Source organism: Orycteropus afer, unplaced genomic scaffold (assembly GCF_000298275.1).
Source record: "Orycteropus afer afer isolate SDZICR_OR568_19922 unplaced genomic scaffold, OryAfe1.0 scaffold00042, whole genome shotgun sequence".
Lineage (NCBI taxonomy): Eukaryota > Metazoa > Chordata > Mammalia > Tubulidentata > Orycteropodidae > Orycteropus > Orycteropus afer.
This window is the reverse complement of record NW_006921629.1, coordinates 220,348-239,474: the sequence shown is the minus strand read 5'-3', so window position 1 is coordinate 239,474 and position 19,127 is coordinate 220,348. Positions and strand designations below refer to the sequence as shown.

Here is a 19,127-nt window from a genome sequence, read left to right as displayed (position 1 = left end):
GAAAGCATCGGTTCTCAGAGGAAGGGAGAAGACAAGGTCCAAGTTCTGGAAAGTCAATGTTCATCAGTTACCATAATCATCCCAAGATCATTGAAACGGGCAGACTTGCCTATGCAATTTGTACCAGTCCCACTGGCCTCGGGGGCTCTGTCAGCCAAGAGGTGCAACCGGTAGCAAGATAGACATGCCTAGGAGAGACATGGCATCTTTGCCTACCCTGGTTTTGGAAACACTCCACAAATTTTCTTCTGGTAGCATGCCCCTCTGCAAACTGGCCAACCCTGAGCCCAGATACCCAAGGCTGTGTCCCTATAAGGCACTGAAGAAGACGCTGCAAGCCCTCAGGACCTGAAGACGTGCACAGCTCGGATCACATACTGCCGGCAGATGGGACACTCGTTCATGCGCTTGCCACACTTGGTACAGGTTACCATGTGGCCACACTCCAGCAGAACACAGTCAATGGGTGAATCCATGCAGATCTTACACAAGTTCTCCTCTAGGCCAGGTGGCGCTGCTCCCCCTGTACAAACACACATGAAAAGGGGGCAAAGGGAAAGAGTAAGGAGATTGTCACATGTACGTGTACGGGGCAGTGGCAGTATGGAGGTGAGAGAGGGCAGACACACTGATAAAACCCCAAATCCACACACTTTCTTCCAGAAGAGCAAATCCAAGAAAACATTTCCTCAAGTTACCAGCTCCGGGGCTTGTTTAATCTACACCTCCTCCCCACAGAGAGCTGTAATTGGAAGAGTACAGTTGATCAAATACATCCCAGAGCATGAGAACTAAGGCAAAGTCCTCAAAGCTTAAAAGAAATCCTTTTCAGACAATTGAAGCTATAATATAGTGAGTGGCACTTAGGGACTCATTATCCCCTGAGGCAGAACAAGCTGAAAAGATAAAAGTGGTTCAGAAAAGTTTAGATATAAATGGAAACTGTAATGAATAGTTCACTAAGGTTCATGAGGCATATCTGTAAACATAACACCAGTTCAGTAAAGCCAAGGATCATGGGGCTCCCTTGTGCCATCCCACAAACTATCCCTGGCTTCCTCTGAGGAGACATCTTGGGTGGAGGGCCAGGAGAGATCACTGCTCCCTCTTCTGCGGTCCCCCCACAGAACTGTATCTATCCCCCCATGACTGCTTATCACACTGGATTACAAATTTGAGTCTGCCTACTTATCTCCCTCACTCAACAAATTCAATCAATTTCCACAATTATCTACTTAGCATTTGCTATATGCTCTGAGGTCAGATATTCATCTTTGAATCCCCAAAACTCCAATCACATACATGATAACTCCTCTCTAAATGTCTGATAAATGAAGTTCTCTGAAGAGAATGATAACAGCTAACACTTACTGAATGCTTACTATGAGCCAGGCAGGGTCCTCACAGCTTCACATGTATTAACTAATTGAATCCTCAGAAAAACTATGAAGTAGATACTCCTGATACTCTCATTTCACAAATGAAGCAACTGAGGCCAGAGTTAAGTGGCTTGCCCAATGGTGCACAGCTGGTAAGTGGAGAAGCCAGGATTCAAACCCAGGCAGACTGCCCATGAGCAGCAGTCTAGCTCCTGGGAAGGTGCCCTGAGCAGGGATTATGCAGCTAATATTAACTGTCCAGAGCCTGCAGACATCAATTAATGTCCACTATGAGCCAGGCAGGGTCCTCAAGCTTTGCATGTATTAACTAATTGAATCCTCAGAAAAACTATGAAGTAGGTACTCTTGATACTACATCAGGCAGGGAGTTACAGCGGGCATGGTCAGTGTTGATCTGCAAACAGGAAAATCTTCCTGTCCAAAAGCCCTGCTCTCCCTCACTTGTCTTAAATGGTAGCCTGAACCAGGGAGTCATAAATGGCAACTCACGCCTGATCACTTCTTCTGTTTGGAGGTTGGCAACTGCACAGGGGAATGATCCTGTCCCCTGTTGCTTCTGAACTTTCTTCACCTCTTTTCTGGACTGTTCAGAAAGTCAAGAAACACTTCCTGTATGAGGCAGGCTGGCTAAATAGGAGGTAGTGAAATCTGCTTACCTCCTTTGAGGAGTTATTGGCCCTAACAAGGAAGGTTTCCAAGGAATGAGCTGGTGGCATAGTGGTAAGACACTTGACTGCTAACTGGAAGGTCAGAGGAGCAGTCCAGGCCCACCAGCTGCTCCGTGGAAGGAAGACTGGGCTTTCTACTTCCGTAAAGATTTACAGCCTCGGAAACCCAATGGGGGTCGCTATGAGTTGGAAACGACTCAATGGCAGTGAATTTGGTTTTGCAAGATGAGCTGGAGCTATTTATCGAATTCTAATGACTTATTGCTTCTTTCAGGAGTAACAGTAAACTCACCCACTCAGTTGCCAGCACTCTCCCAGGGAGTCAGAAAAGGAAAGAAAGGCATTAGGCTGGATTAGCCTGAACCTAGTACACAGTGGTAGAACTCCAAATGGTTTTCAGGAACTAAGAAAACCTCAACTCTCAAGAATTCACACATAAAACTCTGACCCATTCTGAGAAAAAGGGCATTTTACTAAGTAACAAATTTGAGAAGCCTTCTGAAGAAGTTTCACAATGCTTTACAGGCCCCATCCTACTGTGAGAAAGTTTCTCTTGGGGAGAAGCACGTAACTATATTGCATGAGGCTTTCAAAAGCTTACAGCACACTTGGAAAGATGCAGTCAGGATTCCTGCAGGGTGGCTCAGGGTACCCCAGGCCCAGCGGGGTCTCTCACATACAGGCAGGTGTGCAGCAATAGAGTGGGGACATGCATGTTACACCCAGAGAGCACCGTACCTGATACCTTTCCTGACCCACCTGCCAGATCTGTACAAACAAGGCTCCTGGGGCCAATGCCTTTCTTTTTGGTTGACACCAGCAGCTGGTAAACATCCTGAGTGAAGGCTTTAGAGAGTACCCTGGCACTAGCACCAGCATTATGAAGGGTACCTGAGTGTAGCCCAGGTTCCCACTTGCTTTGTCGTGAGAGATGTTATAAATGCTGCCTTCCGAGCTTGGAGCAGAGACTTGCAAAAGGTGCTCAGAAGCCCTGGTTCTACAGAATGTTCCACACATCCCCTCTCTTTGTGATACACACAGCTCAGAATTCTTAGCTGTTAACAGGGATCAGGGTTAAGGGAGGTGAAGGACAGAAAAGCTAAGAGCCTCAAAAACAACTACATACCATTTTGATCTTCAGCAGCACACACTGAAAGGAAAGAAAAAGATGATGTCTGAATACGCTATGACATGACAGCGTGAGGACAGTCTCCCACCAGCCCAAGCTCATTTCTGACTACTCCCTGCTGGGAACCAGTTCTGCCAAGAGCCCAGGCAGACATCACCCTCCTCACTCATTCTGCATGCTCAGAACCCTCACCCCAGCTCCTGCTGCTGGTGCCTCTGGTCTAGTCTTAGAAAAAGGTATGCACGAGCTACACTGCCAAATAGGAAGATACTGTATACACACAATGTCCCTTTCTATTGCTTTTGAAGCCAGCGTTAAAGAAAGGAGAAAACAGCAGGCTGTTTCAGTCAGCCAGGGAGGCTGAAGTTCATAGGTGGAGCCAGCTCTTTAATTTCCCAGCTCCTCATCACACTCAGAGACTCCTGGGACAACACCCAAGGGAAGGCTGAGGCTCTACCTCAGTAGGTCTCAGGCTGTGATCCGGTGTGTGTGTAGCCAGATCTCCCCCAACTCTGATGAGCTCCAGCTACCGGAAGAAGAGAGCCTGAAATCCCAGCCTGCAAGGCCACACTGCAGGAGCTAAACTAGCTGGAGAGGAGATGGGACAGTGAGGGTTCTGTGGTGAAAAAAGTTTAGAAACAGCTGAGCTCAAAACAGCTGAAATGATTTCCTTTCTGCCTTTAACATAACAGTATCCGCCAGGAGTCAGTAACAGAGGGGCACAGTACCAAGTACTTTTTCCCAAACTCATTTGAGCATAGACCCAGGTATTTTACTGGGCATCTCCTGTAAGTGGTACCACGCAAAATGTTTTGAAAAATGAACAGAAGGAAAAGACCAAGAATAGATATATTCTCCTCACACCATGTGTGCTCAGATTCATCTCCTGATCTCTTGACTATTTATTTAGATTAAGTATGCTTAGAGGTTGTAGTGACTGTGGAGGGAGTGTAGTAAGGTGGAAACTAGGAAATCCTCAGTGCAAGTCCAGGCTCCACCATAAAAGAGGGATCTAATAATACCCGAGGATTAAGTAAACATATAAAGTGCCCAGGCCAGTCCTGGCACTCAAACCACAAATGACAGCTATTATTAGATGGTACAAATGTGTAAGGTGACTCCTTTCTCAGCTAAGAGTGTGGAAATTGAGTCAGGTCAATGACATCATGCTTTAGAGTGACAGCAAACACTTGGAAATGCTGCAGCCGCCACCCAGACAACCCCTTACCCAGGTGCTGGAGTCCTTTCTGGTCCTTATACAGCCACGTTACCCTCTCCATCAGCTCCCACTTCTCACAGCAGCCCTTGTAGTTGACAAAGTTGCGGGCCAGGATCTCTTTGAGCTGCCGCACGGTCAGCGCTTCAATGTCCTCCAGGTTGGTCAGGTCAGACAGAGAGGCCCTCCGGCCTGGGACAAAGCTGTCCTCTGAGTCAATGGACTGCAAAGGCAGAGACGACAGCAGTGAGCTCAGCTCTTCCCTCCCCGAGCTCTCTCTCCAAGCACTCGTGCCAGTCCTCTTGGTGACCGACCTCCAGGATAGTAACAAGCAGGAAGAGTACCTCAGGTGGTGCTTAGCACTGCACAATACACCACAGTCATTTCTGGACCTACAGTCCTGTGCTACAGCGCCGACAGCCACACACCAACCAGTCATGTGATATAGAAGGCTCTCTGGTTTGAGCAGGATGGCCCTTATTTTGAATCCCGATTCCTCCACTACTTAATGCTAAATAATATCGGGCAAGTTGCTTACCTCTCGGAACTTGATTACCCCTCTCTGTAAGAGAGAAATTACCTGTACCACACAGGCAACCTGTGAAAGTGAACTGTGGTAGGCAGGCACTTAAGAGCCCCTAGCATATAGCTGGCCTTCCTCTCTCCCCCAGAGAGTTCTGCTCTCCCACATAAGAGGCAGATTTCCCTGGCCAGCACTCTGTGTTTAACCTCGACCACAGCTCCATAGCCCTGATGGCTGTGCTCCTGAACTGGCCCTGGTCACAGCTGAGACCTGAACTCCCTCTCATCGTTCCTCCTGATCATGTGACTGCCCCCTCCTAACAATGGCTGCTATGTGCTGGAAGCAGGAGGAAAGAATGAAATTTTGCATAGCAGCACCAGGAGCCTACCCTCTGGTAGCTCTTAGAAAGAGACTAGAAACATAACGGGCCATGAGGCTCACTGGTTCCACTGGGGCCTCACATTTCCTAAAACACTGACAGTTTCAAGGGTCAATATGAAATGCTAAGACTAACCTCCACTGGTGAAAAGAGAATTCGGAAAGACTACCAATCACAAAAAAGGAGCCCTGGTGGTACAGTGATTAAGCACTGGACTGTTAACTGAAAGGTAAGAGGTTCTAGCCCACCCAGTGGCTTCATGGGAGAAAGATGTGGCAGTCTGCTTCTGTAAAGATTATAGCTTCAGAAACCCTAGAGGGCAGTACTACTCTGTCCTATGGGGTCACTATGAGTTGGAATCAACTCAACACGCCAATTCTTCTCTCTCCAAAGAGCTGTCAAGAGGTTCCTTCCAATACTCTAAGAACACAAGTGAAAGGTCAAAGGTCAAAGGCACAGACACAAACCCAGCAGCGGCCCCACCTGGGTCTCCTCCTCAGCAGGTGCTCTGACTGTGCCCTCCAGGTAGACAGGTTCCTCTTGGTCCTGAGACACACGGCCATTGGCCTGTGGGAAAAGAAAGGAGCCATTCACATCCACAGAGATGAGCGAATTTTCACAGCTCTTTCTAGCTCACACTATATCCAAAACATATTCCCATCTCCTCCAAATACTAACTTTGTGAGACAAACAATAGGACTTCAATAGATAAAAAGCTGCCCACTAGAGAAAAAAAAGAAAAGACATTAACTCCGCCCCCAACCAGGATGGCATCAGCCACCACCCACCGTCTCATTCAAGTCTCAGCTTGAATGCTCCAGTCCACTGTGGGGCTGCTCTCTAACTGCCATAGTTTTTTTCCTTTACACTGATCCCAAACTGCCCTCCCTTTAACTCCCACCTGCAGCCCCTGGTACTGCCTCTCAGACCAATATCCACTGTTTTATCTACAATGTTCATATTACACCTTTCCCGCAATTCACACTAAATCTCCCTGTTTTCCTCAACTGAGCCTCATGAACTGATGTTTCCAGACCCTCACCACTCTGTTCCCCTCTCTTCTGGCTAGTCACTGCTCTCACATTCTAGAAATGTGCTCCAGCACACTATTATGAAGGGCTGTCTTGAAATCTGGCCACTAAATTATTTTAATGCACCTACTAGCCTGACTTGATAAGACAGTACCTGTCCTACTCTACTCAGAATTCTAACTTCTCAAAAAATTCTTCTTGGGCATTCCTTTAGGAGGTTTCTGAAAGAATAGTCTGAACTGTGAGCCCTCCAAACCCCTGACCCAGATCCTGTTCGCCTACTGCTGCCTCGTAGCCAAGGGCCTGCTGTGAGTTCATGGGCCTTTTTTACCAGACCCTACTACACCAGGAAACCCTGGAGAAACCTGTCACTCACTGGCCCCCACAACACCCTGAATCAGGATACAAAATGTGGAGCTAAGAAGCAGAAGCAAGCAATTACAAAGGAAATGAAATGGAGAAATAACCAAAAAAATACCAAGTCATGATAAGATCACACATACTGCATACACATGGGATGAGTCTCAAACAAGCTTTCATGAACACCTCCAGTTTTCTCCTAAGTTTACTTACATGTGGCGGCCTTTGGAATAGTGTCACCTTGGAGTTATAAGGTGGCTTTCAGAATCTAACTTGTTCCTAAGTCAACAGTTTGTGTATGTCCTTTTTTCCCCTAGAAACAGAAACTGGATTTCCTGCTGAAAAGCAGGCTTTTGTCTTTCCAGTTTGCCCACTGGCCAAATCAGTATCTACAACGAGGACCTGTCCATGATATTGCTTATTCCACATACTTTCTTCCTTAGCAATGATTGCTAAGGCATTAAAAGTAAAGGGGAGAGTGCTGGTGGAGCAAGTATTCTGAGGTGATGTGCATTCTAGGTGCAGCTCACACATGGGCTTGGCAGGGAGCTTCACACAAGTTACTCAGCTTCCTCAGGCCAGTTTTTCCTGCTTGCAAAATGCACATCACACCACAACAGGGCATGTGACTGACACTCAGGCCCTCTGAAAACCCCAGAGGAAAAGTACTCAATAAGATCGGGTACCTAGCATGACCTGTAAGTGTGATCTGCAACTTTCTGGATAATGACCTACTCCTTTCTTTGAAAATCCCACTTGATGGTTCTTCAGGAAAAAATTATTTCCTCCTCCAGTTCCTCTGCTGGCTCCCTATAAACAAAGAGGAGTGCTCTGAAGAACCAGGGAAAGGGAGGGAGCCATAGGGAAGGACCAGCCAGAGCTTAGCAAAGAGTTACACTCCAGCTTGGGAGGAATCGTGCTCAAGCTGGCAAAGGAGTTAAGTGATTTTACTGAAGTTAAATTACGCCATCACACTGGCCTTTATGCCTCAATGCCATCAAGCGCTGAATCAGGGGCCCAGTCCTGGCAAAGGAGGTGATCATAAACAAGAGGCAGCAGCCATCCATCATGTGTGGGAACAGACTACACTAGTTAGAGACTAGCTCCAAGGAGCTCCAAGCTCTTTACAAAGTGAAACCTGTGAGAATCAGAATTCAATGGGACTGCCTGGGTTTTCCTCACAAGTTTTCCGCCTTTGACAGGGTGCATTTTTTTTTTAATTGTGATTTGGGTGAAATTTTACAGAGCAAATTCACTTTCCATACAGCAGTTCACATACACTTTGTCTCATGACCTTGACCACAATTCACCACAATGCAACAGCTCCCCTCCCACTTCCTCCCGACAGTCACCTCTTCCCTGTGTCCATCCCTCCATGCACTCCTGCCCCGAACTGTCTCCCTGTGCATAAACAGCCCTTCTTTCTCCCATGATTGTTTTCTCCAAGGAGTATATATACCTCAGGTACATGTTCAACTCCTATGCCTGTCTTTTGTTTGGCTGGAAGCCACAGGTGTGGGTTGAATTCTAGATCTGAAGGGCAATCCGGGGTCATAGTCTCAGTGGTTCCACCATGCTCTATCAGACCAGCAAACCTGGTCACTGACAGGGTGCAGTCTTAACCACTTCTCTTTCACTATCTGTTAGTGGAAAATATTTGCATTTTCCTTCCCTGACGGGTTTCCACCTTACATAGGGGTTCCGGCTTTCTGGTTTTACTGTATGTGGTATCAGACTACTCAGCCCTGCCAATATCCTTGCCAGATAAAAAATGGGCTGGCTGGCATTACTAACCCTACTTTACTGTTGAAGCTCCAAGTTTGTCCAAGGTAACCGAAGAGTCAGTGACAAAATTGGATGTGGAACCAGATCTTTTAGATGCTAATCCCCTCACTACTGCCCAAGTCCTATAAATAACAGGGTCATGTGTTAGGCACTGAACTGTATCTATATGACTGACCCCTGTACTCCTTAGGCAATGGGAAGTCCACTGGCCTCACTCCAATCTAACAGTTGGTTTATGTACTCATTTTCCCGCTCAGAGGTGGCAGGGACAGTATGTTACTCAGCTCTGTATTTCCCATGCCTGGTTCATAATTTAGTCAAGGTGCTCTTAGCTTCTCATTTCCGAGCCCCACTGGGATAATGGTGAAGCAGCTTACTATATAATAGTATGTCAATCACTCTCCCTCCCAAATGGTGAGCAGGGAGAGAAGCAGCTTCCCCGTTCTAGGTCACAGTGTTTACTCCCCCTCCCCTCCACATATTTCCTTTTTTTCCCGCGTGCCTTGTCATGGTTACTAAGGCACTGAGTTCCCCATCCAGCTAAAGATGACCACAACAAAAGTGAGTAAGTAGGAGGGCAAATTTAAACAGAACTATATTTGTAGAATTAATGGTGACTCATCTCAAAATATTTCTGGAACAATGAATTTTTTTTTAAATGTCTAACTGGAATATCTATGCATTAAAAACAAGCAAAAACCCAATACTATCCCTATCACCTCAGAAAAAAAAAAAAAAAAAAAAACATAAATGCGATGTCCAGAAGACATCATTTCTTGCACCAGTAGGCAGAAAGGCTTCACTTACTGAGACAGTAACCTCCCACCCAGCTCCCACAATGTAGGCCGGAGAGAACAAGCCCTTGAACTGGAAGAGACTGCAAATGGCCCATACCTGCTGGCTTTCCTGAGCCTGGGCTGGGGGAGCAGAGGTGGCTTGTGCAAGTGAAGAAGGGAGACTGGGTGAGGTAGGATGTGCTGTGCTGGTGTGAGGCTGGGTCAGGAAAGCCTGCTGCTCAGGGAAGTCCGGGGACAAGATGGGGGCATGAGTCCTGCCCTCCTGGGAGATGACAGGCTGCTGGCCAAGTACTAAGAACACCAGCTCCTCCTTTTCCCGGCACATTTCGGTGGAGATGTCATGGAGGCTGAGGTAGTCCCTCAGGTCCTTCACCTTCATCTTCATGAGCTCCTCCCGCTGAAAGGCTGTGGCTCGGAACCGTTGGCAGAGAAGGCAGAGGCGGGGCCCATTCCCCACTTGGCTCGAACAAGTCATGCAGAAATTTTTCTTACAGTCCAAGCAGGTCTGCTGTTTAGAGCAAGAGGCAGAGGAAACCATGTCAGATTGAGAGAACATGACACAGTGCGGGAGGGGAGCGTTAGGGCTGCCGAGCCTGGCAAGACCTCCTGCGACCACTCTTTTATTAGGCTAGCTCCTGTATCTAAGGATACAAGCAACGTTTCAGATTGTAGGTTAAAAACTACTCAGAGGTGACAGACCGACCACCTGTATGTATCTGTGTATCCATATACAGGACACTTTACATTTATTATCTCATTTGAGGTTTTATCCTTCCTTTTTATTGATGAAGAAAGTGAGGATATTAACTCAGTCTACCAGCTTCAGATCAGAAAGTCATCCTCCCTCCCTGCATTCAACATCACCTTGGCATGTTAAACTTAGCCTCCCTGACTCCCAGTTTCCTCATCTGTAAACGGAGATGATAACAGCATCTATCTTTTATTTGTCCCGTCCCCCCTTTTAAAATTTTACTGTGATTTGGGTGAAAGTTTAGAGCAAATTCATCTTCCATACAGCAATTCACATACACTTTGTCTCATGACATTGACTGTAATCTCCCACCAAAACAGCATCTATGTTATGAGAGTTAATGCACTTAGCATATCTGACCCTAACGACTCCTCTCTAAATGTAATTGGTTTCATTATTTTTGTTACAAAATATATACTAGTTAATGATGAAAGCCAGGATTTAAGTACTGCTTTCTGATCCTAAACTACAGTTCATTCACATTATTGCTTCATGGTGGTGGTGATTACTACTATTAACATTACTAGTAGTTTTAGGGAGCTCTGGTAGCATAGTGGCTAAGGCACTTGACTGCTAACCAGAAGGCTGGCGGTTCAAACCCACCAGTCACTCCTCGGAAGGAAGGTTGGGCAATCCTACTTCCGTAGTGATACTGCCTCGGAAACCCAAGGAGGGGTCGCTATGAGTCGGGGCCGACTCGACGGCAAACAACAACAACAAGTAGTTTTAGTTTAACTAAAGGCCTGGTGGTCTACTTCCAAAAGACCAGCCACTGAAAACCTAACATACCAGTTTTACTCTGACACACAGAGGGTGGCCATGAGTCGAAATCCACTTGAGCGTATCTGGTTTTTCCCCAGTTTTCACACACAGAGCTACATTCAGGTTTCCCTGGGTGATGCAAACAGTGAAGCACTTGGCTACTAAGACAAAGGCTGGCAGTTCAAATCTACCCCAGAGCTGCCTCGGGACAAAGCTCTGGTGATCCACTTCCAAAAAGTCACAGCCACTGAAATCCTATGAAGCACAGCTCTACTCTGACACACGGGTCACCACCGTGAGTCTACATCAACTTGATGGCAACTGGGCTGTTAAAGCTACACCCAGCTGGTCATTTGATTCTCAAGACAACCCTGCAAAGCAGTACTGGTGTTCCTCCTTGTTTCACAAAACAACTGAGGCTTACAGAGATTTAATTTCATTTCCAAGGTCAGGCTGTAAGCACCAGAGCTGGGATTCAAACTCATGATCTGTCTGAGTCTAATGCCCATGAGCATGCTCCTTCCACCAGCCATGCTGCTGTCTCAGTCCCATTAATGGCTGTAGTAGTGCTGAGTCACGGCCTGGCATTCCATTTCCTCAACTCCCAACCCAGAGCCCCATCAGCTGAGACGGGTGCCCAGGCTCCCCCACTACGGGAGGCCCACTCAGAGTGCTGGGAATTCAGTGGTGCGTAAGACCACATCCAATACAAATATTTAGACAGCTAGTAGGGGCCCTCTGGACATCAGTCAGGGTGCTCTCTCTTGTGAAAGTACAGAGTGTCTCAGAGTGGCTGAGTAACACATCTGACATGCAAGCTGGCACTGCCTGGCAGCAGCAGGTCACAGGATCACAAGCTATACACCAAGACTTGTTCAACCCACAGGAAGCACATTTCTCAGCCTCTTGCCCCACAGGCTGAGCCAAGATGGGGACATGTGGCTGAGCCTTGTTCCAGCCAAAGCAGGGCACACTCTCACAGGACAGGCAGTTACTGGGTGAGGGCATAATCCCGTAAATAAATTTAAAACTTTTCATCTTGTGGTGATTTAAGCATTAACCCAAATTGTTCTGCTCCCTCTTTTCTAAATACAGAAAAGCCTAAAACCTGTTCAAACTACAAAGAATACCCAGGAGACTTAAATTCTCATAGTGAAGATTGCAGACACTCTTGTGTAGGGCTGAAGTAAACATCTGCACAGTTAAGGCAGTTATGTTTAGTTTTTGTCTAAGTGTCATTCATGCAGTCAAGGGAAAAGGACACACTCTTGACCATTCAGTTTTGATGATTAACTCTGAGAAGGCTTTGTGAAGGGACATATATCAACCCCCCCTTATTCTTGACACAATTATAATCAGATAATAAAACATTCAGAGACTGACTAAAAAAGATGCAGGATTTCGAGGCGAGCAGCCACTCAGGTAGAGAATGGATGTTTGGGGGGGCTTGGGGTTCAGTCATACCTGAAGCTTCTCTATCAGGAAATGACGTGTGTTTAGCATGACTGATGGTAAAAGCCTTGTGTCATAAACTGTGGGTTGTGACATGGAACATTACTCAAGTCAATGCAGCTTGACAAGGCCTAGCTTGACACTATTATAAAGGCTTGAGTTGCTCAATCAGCCAGATCCAAACAACTCTTAGGTTCTTTCTTCAAATGTGTGTGGCTCGTTGGATGCAAGATCAGAATGCAAAGGCAGCAAGCGAACTCCTCTGTGGCACCTGCTCACCAGGGACTCTGAAGTAAGCCGGCATCTAAAGGAGTAGGATAATGCTAGAGGCTAGAATCCCAGTTTGCAGAGGCTGGAGAGAACAAAGGAAAGCAAAAATAAGGACTGTCGACTAATGTGGGCAGAATGAGCAAAGGAAATGCGAACGTATAAATTCTAGCAAACGGTTCAACCCAACCAAGTAACAAGATAGCATGAAAGATGAATCAATGGAGGCCGCGTGACTGCAGAGATGCCTGGAGTATGCTCACGCATGCAGCATCCACACGCTGGCCAGGCACCTCAGCAGGCAGCACCCTCTACAGATGCTAGGAGGTTGCCTGGCTCGTTCCTCTTTGACAATCTGCCCTTCTCATATCCTTTCCTGCGTCCCACCCCTACTATCCCCTGGTACGCTTGTTTCTCACCCTACCAGACCCTCCTCCTCGCCTTCCTTCCTACAGGCATTCCCTCCTCCAGCCCACTGGGAGGGAAAAGGGCAGGCTGAGGAGTGATGTGATTAGAATCGAGTCCTGGCTGAACCCTTTCTGGCTAAGGAAACTTGTGCAACCTCCCAGAGCACTGCACTCCTCACCTGTAAAGTTGGATAGGTTAGCCGACCTCAAAGGACTATTAGAAGTATTACGTGAGAAAATGTATATAAATCAAATCTTAACATAAGATGGGCACTCAGGACACTGCCACTGTATCACCTTTGGTTCCCTCTCCCTTCTGCCTCATCTCTGAAGTTTTGCCAATACTTAGGATCCATCCCTTTCTTTCCACTCTTAAGATTTGAGTATCTACCTCTTTCGTGTTTCTAAGCACAATCTCTTCCTCAACCTGGGCTAATGGAGCTTGACTCCAAACTTTCCACAATTCTAAGGGCTGTTGCTAAGCCACGTGCAGGTATTACCAGTCCAGGTGAGCTATCTGGCTGTGGCAGAAGTACAGCCTGCCATTTCTCTCCAAGAAGGGAACTCTAGGCAGAGGGTGGAGGGGTGGGACAGGAGATACATCTTATTTATGTTTCTCCATAAATGCTGTCTGTGTTTTGTATCTAGTTGAGTTTTTAGGACATACTGGCCATACTAAAAATTTTTAAAAAGAGAGAGGAAAAAAAAGAAAAAAAGACAGTAGGATCCATGTAATCATTTCAATTCAACCATTTCCAGAAAAGACATTTTAAAGGTCTCTGGTTGTTAAATGCCAAACCCTCAAGATAAGAACACTGCTCCACTTAAGCATGAAATTATAAATGAAAATCTCTCACACAGGAGAAAACATCCTTAATATTCATGAAATTCATACTTTTATGGTGAGAAAACACTGTTCCATACCCATCATTTACCACCCAGACCGGGAGCTTCTGCCGTCACAGCAGCGCCCTGTGCTACAGAAGCGTTCTTCTCGCCTCACTGTGCGGTTCCGTCTTTGCTCATCGTCCTGTCTGACTGGCCGTTCCCCGTTATGCAGGGATGGCCGTTTCCATCTCTGCCACCTTACTCCAGCCAATGCCTGACACACTGGAGAGTCAATCATTTATTTTCCAAGGAATAAGAACAGTTCCTTATGTCAATCGTCACTTGCTCCTCAGCACACAGGCCTAAAGGCCGTGATCTTCCACGCACCCTTCTCCTGTGCCACTTGATCTGTCTTCATTTGGGAGGAAACGGGGGATACTGGAAAAGGAGCAAGCTGTGGAATCAAATGATACTTGGGTCAACTTCTGCTCTGCTGCTTACTGGCCTTTTCCCTCAGTAGCTAAGTACTTTAGTATCTCTGGGACTCAGATTTTTCATCTCTCAGAGTAACAACTACCACTTCACAGGGTCTGGCACAAAGAGTTGCTCACCAAAGGGGAGATGTATCCATCAGCCCCTTCACCACCACCTCATAAGGCTCTGATCATTCCTCAGCAAGTATAGGAGAGCTTCCTAAATGGTACTCACTCCTACGCACTCCATCAAACCACCTTCCTAAAGAAGCCAAGTCAGCTACCTGACACAGGACTGATCACGCCATTCCTTCACTCAAAAATATTTGATGGCTCCTTGTTTGCTGGCTACAAACCCCTTCCTATGGCAGCTAAGGCCCTTCACCACCTGCTCCTATCTCTCCTCCCACCCTAACTTCTCCAGTATCCTGCACTCTGGAGAGCCAGGCCACTTAACAGTTCTCAAATACCCCTTGCACTTGTCCCAATCTGGTACCTTTACTTCAGCCAATGCTTTGTAAATCAATAAAACCTTCCTTGACCCAACCAGAATTCTCATGCCTCAATTGATCAACAGTATGTGATTCCCTAGTACCTAACTTACACAGCCAGTTATTATTAATTCTTTGTAAATATGGGTCTCCTCAGCTAGACAGTAAGCTCCTTGAGGGCAAAGCTTATGTCTTACACTCAGTTCTACATCGCCAAAGCTATAGTCTCTTGCTGCTAGCAGGCTGCTGGTACAGAATTGAGCCCTCGAGGTTAATATCCAGCATTGAATTGACAGCCATGAAGTAAGGAAAACAGAAAACTCTGTCCTACTTCCTCTTTTTCGAAGTGTTCTAGACTTCATTTATCTCTTCATTCATTCATTCATTTTTCAAAAATGTATTCCCTACCATGTGTCAGTCACTGTTCTGGGCACTGGGGATAAAGTTGTGAACGGAAGTGACAAAGTCCTTGTTCCCATGTGCCAACTAGGAAGACAGACAATAAACAAGCATATTTATGTCAGGTTGTGATTGATAATCACTAATGAAGAAAAATAAAGCATCTCCCCATTCTCTTCCAACCATTCTCCTTTCTTTGGGGGTGATTTCTTCATTCACTCTCATTCTCTCTTCTGGCTGAGAAATGTTAAGGACCCCCTAGATCCCCTGGCCCTCTCGAAATTTTATCATGCTGACCATGCCACTCCCCAAGCCTACATCACCATCATTGCCCTCTTTCCTCATTTCTATTCCACAGAATGTAACTAACGTTAAGACAAAAAGGTTCAAAGAAACCTACTGCTAACTCATGCTGCCTTGTTTAAACAAGGGCCTTTCCTATTCCTTTCTCATCCTTTATCTTGCCACTTTGTACCAACAGCTCTTCCCAGCATTTCTCAGCGTTAAACACTGAAAGCAGCAAGGCCTCTGGCTGTCCAACTGACTCCTGATGTACATGAGTACACACTTGAAACTACTGCTTTAGATGAAATGAACAATGTCTTCACCTGAAAAATGGCAATAAATAATAGTACTCTTCATACGTTGTAGTAAAGATCCAACAATAACACACATCAAGTGCCAAGCCCAGTGCTCAGCATCCAAGTGCCCAGCAGACTTACTTTGCTGTTCTCATCTCAGAACTCCATCCCACCTTCTGCATCACTGAGGGCTGAGGCCATGTGGCTTGGAAGCCCTTCTTCTCTCCGATTCAGTCTCAATCTACTAACTTGACCTTTCAGTCTAAGCATAAGAGGCACTTCTGCCCGCCCCCAGCCACAGCTCTCTACTCTCCTGAAGCAGTCTCTCTGGCTGAGTTCTCACAGTGACTGGGGCAGCCAAGCAAATCCAACAAAGCTCAGCTATCTGCCACCTTCACTGCTCTGCAGCACAAAGCAAATGTCAACCTTATCATCCTAAGGTACAAAAGGGTGCGTGGTCAACACTCAAGATACAGAAATTCCAGTCATTCTAAGGGTCTTCTGTAGGGGTGGTGCTTTGGAGTCAAAGACCTGGTTTGAATCCCAGCCCTGGCACTTAATAAATAATGTGAGCCCGGGGACACTACTAAGCATAGAAAAAACAATGAGTGTTTTTATACCTCTTAAGCTATTTGTCAGGAACTTGACACGTATGGTTTCTTTTATTCATTGTAGACCCTAAGCCTCAGTTTCTCACGTGTAAAATGTGAGTTTAGGGATTCTAAAAGCTGTATCATAGAGTTATCGAAAGAATTAAAGGAAACAAACAAATAAAAAAATCTAAATTGCTCAGAAGAATCCCTGGCATATTGTTGTTGTTGTTGTTATGTGCCGTTGAGTCGGACCCGACTCATAGCGACCCCTCCTTGGGTTTCCGAGGCAGTATCACTACGGAAGTAGATTGCCCCATCTTCCTTCCCAGGAGTGGCTGGTGGGTTTGAACCATCAGCCTTCTGGTTAGCAGTCAAGTGCCTTAGGCACTATGCTAACAGAGCTCCCCCCTGGCATACAGCAGGCGCTTAAAAACTATTTCCTCTCAAATTTCCAATTATCACCATTTGAACAACACATTCCATCGCTCCTCTAGACTGCAAATCTCATCCTGCAGAAGAATGCAGAATGCAGTTCTATATCCAGGTCAGTTACCCTCTGCCCCAAGCATGCGTACCATCAAGAACATGCTGCTTCCCAGGCACTGACAAAGGGATGGCCCACATCCATACACCATTACAGCCAATAATGTTATTTCCTGCTAGCTAATGTAGGAAGCACGGCTGCCCAGCAATGCAGATGAAATCAGCTATGGTAAACAAGCTCTAATCTTTGTCTTGTTAGGGTCTTGATGTACCGGAGGCATCCCTGACATTACTTTACATAAAAAGAACATGCTAATTTGCCATTAAATTTTTTTTTATGATGATGGCTAATGAAGGACACTAACATTGAGTGCTGGCTATGTTCCAGGCTTCACACTGGGCCCCCTTCATATTTAATCTTATTTTATTCTCTCTCACCACAACACTGTGAGGTGGGTGTTATTATTATCCCCATTTTATAGATAGGGAAACAGACGTTCAAAGAAGTTAAATCACACAGCTAATAAATGACAAAGCTGGTACCTCAATTCAGGCCTATTTGGTTCCAAATCTATGCTTTGCTTTTGCTTGGATTAGTTTCTCTTTAACAATCCTGTGAGGTGGACTGGGTCTCAGTTACCAGCAGTGCACAGGCAGCTGAGGCAGCAGGCATTCGTGGAGAAGTCAGCAGCCAGCCTGAGGCCCCAGGGCTGTACCAGCAGAGCAGGCAAGAACTCAACACTCACCTTCCTGGCTGTGTTGGCAAAGTGGGCCCCACAGCCCTTGCAGCTGGGTTCAGAGCCTGTTGGAGAAGGGAAGGAGCTGTATCCGGGGTTGGAATAGGCTTGCGTCCTGGCTCCCTGGGGTGGTGGGGCCTCTTCAGGCTGTCCATCCAGGCAGAACCAGTTGCAGCAGGTTGCCCACATTATAAAATCTGGTTCAAGGGAGGAAAGGGGAAAACATCAGAGTTAAGACATATACCTCTACTGCTGTTTACATTCCCAAGGATGCAGGTGTGCAGGGTTACACCATCCAATACCTGCCATCAGAGTTGAAGTGACGACATTTTTAGGGGCCACAGGCTGATTGCCACCACCACCACCAGTTGTTGTTCCACAGAACAGGAGGTGCATATAGGCAACTGATCTGCCGGAATACCGTGGGCTGCCAAGTTGGTACACTACCTTAGAAAGGCTGCTGACCCCTGATGGAGTTTAATCTGAGATCTAACTTTGTTGTTGTTGTTACATGCCATCGAGTCGTCTCCAACTCACAGCGACCCCACCTTGGGTTTCCAAGGCAGTATCACTACAGAAGTAGATTGCCCAATCTTCCTTCCGAGGAGTGGCTGGTGGGTTTGAACTGCCAGCCTTCTAGTTAGCAGTCAAGTGCCTTAGGCACTACACCACCAGATCTAACTTAAAATATATGTTAATTTTTTACTTTAGCAAATACAACTGGCCTAACACCTACTTTATTCAGGAATAGGACCTTGCCTCTAGAGCTCAGATTAAGAACTTCATCATGCACACACATGTTCACATATGATGTCATAGTTACACCAACTATGGGAAGAAGGTATTATTTCTTTCATGTAGGGGAGACAGCCCAGGCTCAAAGAAGTCAAGGCCACGCAGACAGTACACACAGAGCTGAGATCTAAAACCCCAGGTCTCCTGACTCTAAACCTAATGTTCTTTCCCTATACTACGCTGCCCCTTGATCTTTCTTCCCACCCCCAGGCATACTACTCTTATATCTGTACCCCAATACTAGATACATTTCTGTCATAGTACCTGGAATAGGCTCTTTCACAGATCTGCTTATTCTTTTTGTTTTTTCCTACCACTAACCCATAAATTCCTTGACGGCATGGACTACTTCTTATTCATGTCTGTACCCTAACAATGTCTGGCACATAGCAGATGCTCAACAAATGTTGCTTCGTTGCTGAATCAGTGCCTCTATAGTTTATTAAGAAGTTTTAGATAAGTATTCACATTTTACGTATCAAACTCTGATACATGAGGCGTGGGGGGAGATGGACCGACACAGTGGCTACAGTGAGCTCAAGCACGGCAGTGACTGTGAGATTGGCGCAGGACGAAGCAGAGTCTCGTTCTGTTGTACTCAGGGTCACTATGCGTCAGAACCAACTCAACGGCACCTAGTAACAACAAGAAGATCAGAGAACAAAGAGGGACCAATCTCTCAAACCTCAGAATAACCTAAAGATTACAACAGAATCAATTAAATGCCAAGTGTTGCTGTGTTGAAATAAAAGCCTGTTTTTCTCTGTAGACCAAGGCAGTCAATATGGACATTTTGAGCCTGGACTGTTTGTTTTCAGAG

At 46.2% G+C, this 19,127-nt stretch overlaps 1 protein-coding gene across 1 annotated transcript; it reads right to left on the bottom strand.

Annotated features, from left to right (window-relative positions):
* Positions 1–341: 341 nt before the first annotated feature.
* RFFL (ring finger and FYVE like domain containing E3 ubiquitin protein ligase) lies at positions 342–17,701 on the bottom strand. Its single transcript, XM_007937313.1, has 6 exons — positions 17,522–17,701; positions 9,386–9,796; positions 5,799–5,882; positions 4,426–4,636; positions 3,195–3,218; positions 342–523 (listed from the first exon to the last, which is right to left on the bottom strand). The coding sequence occupies exons 1-6, from the start codon at positions 17,699–17,701 to the stop codon at positions 342–344; spliced, it is 1,092 nt and encodes a 363-aa protein (XP_007935504.1).
* Between the last annotated feature and the right edge of the window lie 1,426 nt (positions 17,702–19,127).